General features: G+C 49.1%; 2 protein-coding genes across 3 annotated transcripts; both read right to left on the bottom strand.

Moving 5' to 3' along the window:
• Positions 1 to 1,714: 1,714 nt before the first annotated feature.
• On the bottom strand, positions 1,715 to 2,492 carry LOC4339701 (probable calcium-binding protein CML14). Its single transcript, NM_001420908.1, has one exon. It carries the CDS (start codon positions 2,440 to 2,442, stop codon positions 1,921 to 1,923), a length of 522 nt encoding a protein of 173 aa, NP_001407837.1. The 5' UTR covers positions 2,443 to 2,492; the 3' UTR covers positions 1,715 to 1,920.
• Positions 2,493 to 3,947: 1,455 nt separating this feature from the next.
• On the bottom strand, positions 3,948 to 7,709 carry LOC4339702 (serine/threonine-protein kinase STY13). Of its 2 annotated transcripts, XR_001546098.3 has the most exons (7): positions 7,024 to 7,709; positions 5,961 to 6,082; positions 5,241 to 5,437; positions 4,916 to 5,090; positions 4,551 to 4,685; positions 4,176 to 4,460; positions 3,948 to 4,072 (listed from the first exon to the last, which is right to left on the bottom strand). XR_001546098.3 is itself a non-coding variant. In NM_001420909.1 (6 exons), the coding sequence occupies exons 1-6, from the start codon at positions 7,328 to 7,330 to the stop codon at positions 4,251 to 4,253; spliced, it is 1,146 nt and encodes a 381-aa protein (NP_001407838.1). In that variant the 5' UTR covers positions 7,331 to 7,497; the 3' UTR covers positions 3,963 to 4,250. The 2 variants fall into 2 exon arrangements, 1 of the variants encoding a protein (NP_001407838.1); NM_001420909.1 differs by having other exon boundaries at positions 3,963 to 4,460; positions 7,024 to 7,497.
• Between the last annotated feature and the right edge of the window lie 791 nt (positions 7,710 to 8,500).

Raw genomic sequence — 8,500 nt, forward strand, 5'->3', positions numbered from 1 at the left:
GAAGCTCTGCCTCCATCCCTTGGAAGCACGCGCGAGGAGGGGCGGGGCCAAGGCGATGACGACGACGATGACGGCCGGGCGATTTGGAGCGGGGCGACGACACGGGCGGCAGGCGCGGCAGGCGCTGACGGCGGCGGCGACTGGCCGGTCGGCCACCATGGCGCGCGCGCGCGGGAAGCAACGGGCGGCGCGGCGGTTCTGGCGACGTCGGCGGGAAACGACAGCGAGGGCGGAGGGCGCTCGGCTCGGCGCGGCTCACGCGCACGCGTGCGCAGCGCACGGGCAGAGCGAGAGAGAGAGAGAGAGCCGGGGAGGGAGGGGAAGATGGGCCGAGAGGGATTCGGCCCATCGAACCCGAGGGAGGCGAAATAGACTTTTGCGGAGGGATTTGATTTGGGAAGGATTTGGATTCGGGATTGAACTCAACGATAGATCGGGGATTTGAGATCTGAGATGGCACAGACACTAGACAACAAGCAAATAAACGGATTTCGCAAATAGGGTTTTTAAGAGATAGTTTTCCCGCTAGGCGCCACGACGGAACGGGCGCTACATGACGGCGGCGGCGTCGACGGGGGATGGGCGCGACGGCGGCGGCGGCGGAGGCGACGGGGGACGGGCGCCGCAGCGGCGGGGGACGGTGGCGGCGGCGAGTGAGTGTTTGGATAAGAATCGCGTTGCGAAGAGGAGCTATCCCGTTGGGGGACGGTATCCCGTTGGGGGACGGTATCCCGTCCCCTAGCATTCCCGAAAAAACAATACACTATACAAGGTGTGGTATAAGCTCACGCAGGCCTGCCAAAGCCCACACACTGCCTTCTTCCTTTATTTTCACGAGAAGATACGACGTTATGGTCTCCTTGTGCTAAAAATATCCATCGGTTTCACTCCTACCATATTTTCCAAATGATAAGGAGGATCAACGTATGCAATTCCTTCTTAGGGTTGCCAGTCGTTGTGGCTAGTTTCTTCCACCGGTTTTAAACAACTAAACGGTCTCTTGGTGTCGAGGCTCAAGCTACTGGTAACCCACCCAAGCAGTTATAAGGCTCTAAATTCTTTTAGCGTACTGCACTTGGTGATACCGATAAGGTGTAAGGCCGCTTCATCCCCTCTCTAGTGAAGAGGGTATCATCTATTGTTCTGGCAGTTCCTGGTCGTAAGTCTATCAGAGATCCATATCATACAGTAAGAAATTATTATATTTTGAGAAAGAGCGAGTACACATTTAGGTGTATGGTCGTAGCTCGCCACGCTAGAACAACATTTATCCTAAAAATGGGAGAAGAATCATCAGCTAGCTAGGTGACGCGAAGTGTTTATATTTGGTCGCGGCAAGGCAACGGCATCCGCCGCCGTGGGCGGGCTGGCTTAATTTGCGCCGTTGCGCGTGCGCGTACGTGTAATCCGTCGTGAGTGCGCCCATCTCGAACGGTTGACACCTAGCCTGGCGAGTGCCCCCGCGCACGGCACGGCGCGACAAAAACCGAGGTGATATGCATGGCGACGAAGGCTGTCACGGGCTGGAAATTGCGATGCGCGCGCGGCGCGTCGGCGAGGCCGGTGCGCGCATCGACCGAGTTGCTAGCATCAGCAGCACAAAAGGCGGATCGCGACTTCGCGATCGAGCTAGCATGCGTGTACCCTATCCATTTCTCGATGAGATCGACAAAACATAATGCAATTAACCTGCGCACGTACACGCAACACCAGCTGATCAAAATTTGTTTCAGATTTACAAATGGTGAAACGTACGAACAAGATGGTGAAGAAATTAATTCATCAAAATTTGTACACATTTAGGCGTTACACATGGTCATAGCTACGCTAGAAAAACTTAGTCGTTGTGTCCTAAAAATGGAAGAAGAATCAACAGCTAAGCTAGAGACGCGGGCAAGGTTGGTTGCGTGGTTAGGTCGGTCAGGCGACGCCGAGGAAGTCAAGCGCGGACTTGGCCATGACGGCGGCGAACTCCTTGAAGCTGATGACCCCGTCGCCGTCGGTGTCGGCGTCGCGCATCATCCGCGTGAGCTCCTCGAAGGTGAGCGGCTGGCCGAGGCGCGCCATGGAGCGGGCGAGCTCGGCGGCGGAGATGAAGCCGTTGCCGTCGCGGTCGAACGCCCGGAACACCTCGAGCAGCTGCGCCTGGTCCACCAGGTGCGTCTGCGTGGTGAGCACCGGCGCGATCGCCGCCGCCAGCTCGTCGAACTCCACCGACCCGTTGCCGTTGGCGTCCATCCCGGCGAGCAGCGCGTGCACCTCGTCGCCCGTGGGGCGCAGCCCCAGCGACCGCAGCAGCGCCGCCAGCTCCAGCTGCGTCAGGCTGCCGTCGCCGTTCATGTCGAACCGCCGGAACAGCTCCCGGAGCTGCTTCAGCTGGCTCCCCCGCAGCTGCTGCGGAGCCGGTGCTGCTTCTGACCTCCTCGCCGCCATTGTTGTCATATCTCGATGTACGTGTGTTTTCTTTTCTCTTGTGGATCTGTGACCTCTCGCGGTGGTGGTTGTGGTGGAGGAGACGAGAGGGAGGCGACTTTTTATTTATCGAGGGGAAGACGCGTTGGAGAGTTGGGACTGACTGGGTCGGTGCGTGCATGCATGGAAGGAGGCAAATGCCGGGGTGGGTGCGCATAAAAAACGGAGGATTTGTGGGTTTTTTCCCTTTGTGTTTTCGGTTGCACCTGTGAGGTTAGCTGCAGCCGGTACTGCGAGGATTTTTACCGTACGTGTTCAGTTACAAGTGAGATCTATGCGCGTTAAATTGGTTACGTCTTCACCCGCCCTGCACACTGTAGAATCTAGTAATAGTTTTGCATCAACACACCACATGTACCGGTGTTCTCGTTGTAAAAATCATCCATGCATACAGTACGCACCTTTGATAAAATGTTGCGTGATCTGTATATGTGGCATTGAATTTGGACTGAACCCAATGCATTGTTTGTGTTATGGAATATTATCTTCTGGAATATAAGATCTATTTTGTTTTTTACCAATCCAAATCGTAATAGAGACAAATCTCCTCCTATGACCCATATTTATAGAGGCAGGGTAAAACATATAAGATTGACCTGTACTGACATATCAGATCTATGATAAAGAGAGAGTTTGTAATGTCCTTGAGATCAAAGAGAATGACGCATGTGTTTTATATCTCTCATGTCTTAATACTGCGGGAGGGATAGGGAATGGTGATCTGCTAATAGACATGTTAGTTTATAACAGTTTGTACCCATCATATCCTGATATCCATATACCGCGTCCGCGTGACAAGTTGACAGCCCTGAACTTGAAGACTTGTAACGCCATTCGTCTTTTGACTACCTTTGTAGTAGGAAGGATGATCCACACTCCACAGGAAGTCAAAGATTTCCGGTCAGTTGTTACACTGTCTAACTATCTGCACCAGCTCCAGCTACAACTAGGCTACATTAGCTAGGAAGATGCGAGGAATCTATCACTCCCATGCCCAAAGGTTGCTTGTATGATTGTGTCCAAAATGATAAAGTTAGCAGCAGAGCAAGATGTACTCATACAGAATCTTACAGCTGCCCTGTAACATAAACAATTGTGGGTAATCACTAATCAGCTATCACACACCGTACCAGGAGGGTTTGGTGATGTATAATGTTGGCAGTATTTCACAAAATGATTGCATCAGGCTGTGATGGCTTGATGTTCACAAGCCCCTTTCTCTCTTTTTTTTTTTTGATTCTGTCAGGTCAACTTACTGGTGGGTGGGTTGCATTCTGTCAATGGCAAGACAGTTTCATGTACAGTACTGTTTTGAATACTCTTCACTTCCTACATGTCATAGCAACTATCATGGGGAGCATATCAGATACCGAAAATAGTTTTTTTTTCTAAATGTAGTTTACTTAAATCTTTTAAGCCTGCAGGTGGAAAAAAAGCCATAGAAATACATGACAAACAAAGAAGAAAAAAGAGCGAAGCAAGCCAAAACAGGTCAATCATCATATCTTTTTGGGGGTCTCTTCATTGCTACTACTCGTCGATACTGGTGAAATATTTACATCAGGGAACATCAAACATGGATGAACGAGCCGAGCTGGTTCTTCATTGATAAACAGAAGGGATGAACAGGGAATTTACATCAGAGGGCTACACAAACCAAAGGTCTTAAGCATGCTAGCTCCATAACCAGTTTGCTTACGTACCTTAAAACAAATGTAATCGAATTACACGAGATGTAGCCGTCAATCTGCAGATACAACTCCAGCGTGCTCCATCCGTCACGGACCCCTGTACTGCCTGAAGCATGAAAGGCATCCTTGTCGCTGATCTACAGGGATCATGCCTCCACCCTTCGAAGTATCGATCGCCTCCAACATAGACACCACCTCGGCCATCTCAGGTCGCTTGTCAGGGTTCGCATCCCAGCAGCGTTTCATCACGTTTGCCAGAGAACTTGGACAGCAGCGTGGCATCTCAGGCCTTAAATTCTAATCAAACAAGGATTGTAGCACACATTAAATCAAATCAGCAGCTAGACAGAAAGCAGAAAATAAGCCAGCTAGAAAAGAGGGTTTTACCTGACGAACAACAGCAGACGTGACCTCTGAGAAGCTCAAATCTGGATATGGCATATCACAGCAGTATATCTCCCATAAACAAATCCCAAAGCTATAAACATCGCATTTCCTGTTGTATGGACTGCCGTTGAGAACCTGCATATCACATGCCAATATAAGGCATATAACATGCAAGGTAGTAACTTACATACACAATAAATATCAAATACCCTTCCTAGGCCCGAGGTACACACAACTGTTTGATGCAAAAAAAATTGACATTTTTTCTTAATTAATTATGTGCTGCAATTAGACAAGTAGTGGCAAAGAGGAAATGAAGAAACTGAGGAAAAAACAATGAGCAGTCCATGTCAAAGATCGGATACCTCAGGAGCCATGTAACCAAGGGTGCCTGTTTCCCCTGTCATATCACTGGGATTTGAAGCCTCAAGCCGAGCAACACCAAAATCAGCAATTTTCACAGTTCTTGTCTTGTCAAGAAGCATATTTTCAGTCTTTACATCACGGTGCACGATCTTCTTTGAGTGAAGATAACTTAACCTATTGAATAGTTAAATGTCAAAACTATTCCAATCAATTAGAGCTTTTTTTTTTGAGGGACAATCAATTAGAGTTTTGAAGGATAAAGAGTGAGTGAAATAGTTAAAAGCCCCAGAAGAAAAACTGGCAAATGATCAAATTGATGCTTACCCCCTGGCAAGGTCAAGAGCTATCTGAACCACAACTTTAAAAGCTAACTTCTTTCTCCTATTCTTTATCAGAAATCCTTTTAGTGAACCCCCAGCAAGGTACTCCACAACAACACAGCAGATATTACTTGGCATGGCAAGATGTCCGCTTTCTGTTTGAATATCTAGATCCCTGGCGCCCATTATAGCCCCTATAAACTGTATATAGAATTTCAACCTGTTGTTAGGGTACATGACAAATAGATAGACAACAGAAGAAATATGAAAAGACATATACTTTGACATTATAAGCTATGCTTCAAGCACTGCGAATGCTAGGTCATTTGATTTTGGTGCAACAAATCCAAACCTCGATACATGTAAGGACTTCGTTTTTTTGCTGAACAATTTAACAGCTGCTATGAATTATATACCACAGGTAGCAGAGTAGATAAGACGATAAGGCTGTTATCCAGTTGGTAATGCCACTACACAGACATCACTTTCAATATTTAGTTAAGGACGCTAGTGTTACTCACATTGACACATAGACACTGATCAAATATATGATTCTAATGCACTTGATATGGCATTTAAGCATTTAGGCATTTAGAAATTTAGTCAGATATAAGTATGCCAGTTATGTATAAATCTGTTCTGATTTCATGCATTTTATGGTCGAGGGAACTGTAATTAACCCAAAATAATTGAAAGAAGCATGACTTGTTGAAATAAATAGTACCTTTGTAACATTTGGATGGTCCAGCTTATGCCAGACAGAGACCTCTTGTGAAAAAGCTGCTCTTAGTGCTGCGATGTCTTGTTCGGACCTATGCCCATCCTCTCCCCAGTCAAGTAATTTCACTGGAGAATAATATGAATCAATGAATTATTTTGAAAAGAGGTGTTTGTAATGAGAACATACAATTTCCCATTGGAAACTGTCAAATAAAAACAAGATTTGAGAATTGATCTAAGCAAAGGTGCCAAGGTTGGGAGAGGAGCAGGGGGTACCACCATTACACCATCAAATTGTCCCTTCTCTTTTGGTAAGGGCACACAAAGACAATTTCGGTCTTAGGAAGATCCACTTTTTGTAGGGGAATTAAATTGATGGGCTTTTCCAAAAAAAAAAATGCAAAATGATGGAATCCATGCTGATATGGGGGAATGGACGAAAGATAGCTAACAATCCCTGGGGAATATGTTTCTCAAAAATAGAATGTGAACATCCTATAAACTATGCATGTACAACAACTAATCATCAACCAATTGCTTATAGACATGCTCAGGTCCGATAGATGAATCATCAAAAGGGATTCTTTTTGTGCTGTTGCCGTGTCATGAGTTTGCATCGATGGATAATCTCAATCTGGTGAAAAAGTACACAAACTTATAGGTTGCACATCCCTCCATACTAAAAGGTCGACATTTTCGGCTTTCTTTGGAACCGCAAAGCAACTTTACCATGAAATTCCTAGCCAGGGATCACAAGAACCATGGCCAAGTGAACTGCTGATGAGCGAGGGCACGTCAAAAGCCGCCCAATCCAACCGATGTCACGGGGAACACCATGAAAAGCCAAAAGGGGCAGCGGCATCAACTCCCGCAATTTACTAAAAGGGGTAAAGAAAAGGAGCACCCAAGAGGCCAAGACAGTGACCGGCGGTTCCACTCGCCGTCAGCGCCGCATTGGCAGCGCGATTTCGTCGAACACCGTACGGGCGCAAGCGAGTGCATGGATATCGCGGTGGTTGGTATCAAGTAAAAAAACTGGGAGAAATGGCGCGCGCGGGCGGGCGCACCTGCGACGTCGTGGCCGTCGTAGACGCCGCGGTGGACGGTGCCGAAGGTGCCGCGGGCGATGACCCCCCTGACGACGAGCTTGGCGGGGTCGATCTCCCACTCCTCCCTCCGCTGCCTGCGGTTCTGCGAGTAGTGCGCGGCGGCGAGCGCGGGCGGCTTGCTGCCACGCTGGTCGGCGGCCGCCTCCTCCTTGCGCTTCTCCATGGTCCACGCGCGGCTCAGGTGGCGCTCCAGCTGCTCGTCCAGGCTCTTGAGGTCGATCTGGTCTGCCCGCACGAACCCTCCATCGCCGCCGCCCTCCTTCATCCCGCCGTGTGGTGGTGGTGGTGGTGGTGAGCAACAGAGCAAGTGAGCAAGCGAGCGAGCAGTGGCTAGGCTAGGCTAGGAGAGGAGGAGGGGGGAAGAGAGTGGCGAGGCGGAGTGGCATGTGAGCACATGGGCTGCCGAGGCAGGCAGCGGCCGGGGAGGGGGAGGGGGAGGGAGACGGGAGGGAGACGGGGTGGGCTCGTGCCGTCGTGTCGTGTCGTGTCGTGTCGCGTCGCGCGCGAGGGGCCCAGCCCAGCGCGCGCCCAGCGGCGCGTGGTTTTCCGCGGTTTTTCCCCCTCGTCTTCTTCTTCTTCGACGTTCGTTTCTCGCTGCTGCTGCGTCGTGTGGTGGCCGGTGTTGTTTGGGCGGGGGATCGATCGCCGTCTCGGCTCGCGGTGGTGTATTTATACCGGCGTGAGGGCGGGATTGAGGCGTATGGATTTCATTTCGAGGGCAGCTCTACTTGCGGTTTTAAATACTTTTTGATCCTTAAAAAATACTATATAAATTATGGATTGAGGCGTATGGAATTGATTTCTGCACTTAAAAAATTAAAACCAATTATTATATAAATTATGGTAAAATGTATACGAATTATAAAATTGCGGCTTGATTAAAAGCAATAAAACTGCTTAGAGTACCAGCCTGAGGGCTAAGGCAATTTCCAACATAGGACAGCTAGAGCACGGGATACTGTGATATGAATCCAGCTAATTAAATTTCTCCCAGTAAAATAGGTCTTTCCCACCGTGCACTAGGCTCCCTGTCTGATACAAGATTCCTCCTTGGTATCGTGTATCCCGCATCCTAGCCGAAGCAATTGTGGTAGCTTCCACGCATATGTGACACGCAGTTGTGCTCACTGACTCCTCTCGTGGATCACATCAACAGTAGGAAAAGGAGGAAGTGTGTCGAGGGGAGGAACGGGGGACAAGAGAGGAGCCAGAGGTAAATGGCTCACCCACCGGCCAGGCGGGTGACAACCTACGCTCTCTCCTCATGGTATGACACCTGATATATATGGGTATCGGATGGTACCTGGGTACCAAGCCTGATACCACGAGATATCATGGACGCTCTCTCCTCATGGCATGACACCTGATACATATGGGTATCGGATGGTACCTGGGTACCAAGCCTGATACCACGAGATATCATGGATGATACCCG

The sequence above is a fragment of the Oryza sativa genome, chromosome 5, assembly GCF_034140825.1.
Source record: "Oryza sativa Japonica Group chromosome 5, ASM3414082v1".
In the NCBI taxonomy this organism is placed as follows: domain Eukaryota; kingdom Viridiplantae; phylum Streptophyta; class Magnoliopsida; order Poales; family Poaceae; genus Oryza; species Oryza sativa.

What these genes read in the sequence shown, in the direction of transcription:
- LOC4339701 (NM_001420908.1), bottom strand. Translation starts at nt 2,442, where the DNA reads ATGACAACAATGGCGGCGAGGAGGTCAGAAGCAGCACCGGCTCCGCAG.
- LOC4339702 (NM_001420909.1), bottom strand. Translation starts at nt 7,330, where the DNA reads ATGAAGGAGGGCGGCGGCGATGGAGGGTTCGTGCGGGCAGACCAGATC. An exon ending in ACCATCCAAATGTTACAAAG is followed by an intron (nt 5,438 to 5,960) that starts GTACTATTTATT and finishes TTCTATATACAG; the next exon opens with TTTATAGGGGCTATAATGGG. An exon ending in CGTCTGCTGTTGTTCGTCAG is followed by an intron (nt 4,461 to 4,550) that starts GTAAAACCCTCT and finishes TTGTTTGATTAG; the next exon opens with AATTTAAGGCCTGAGATGCC.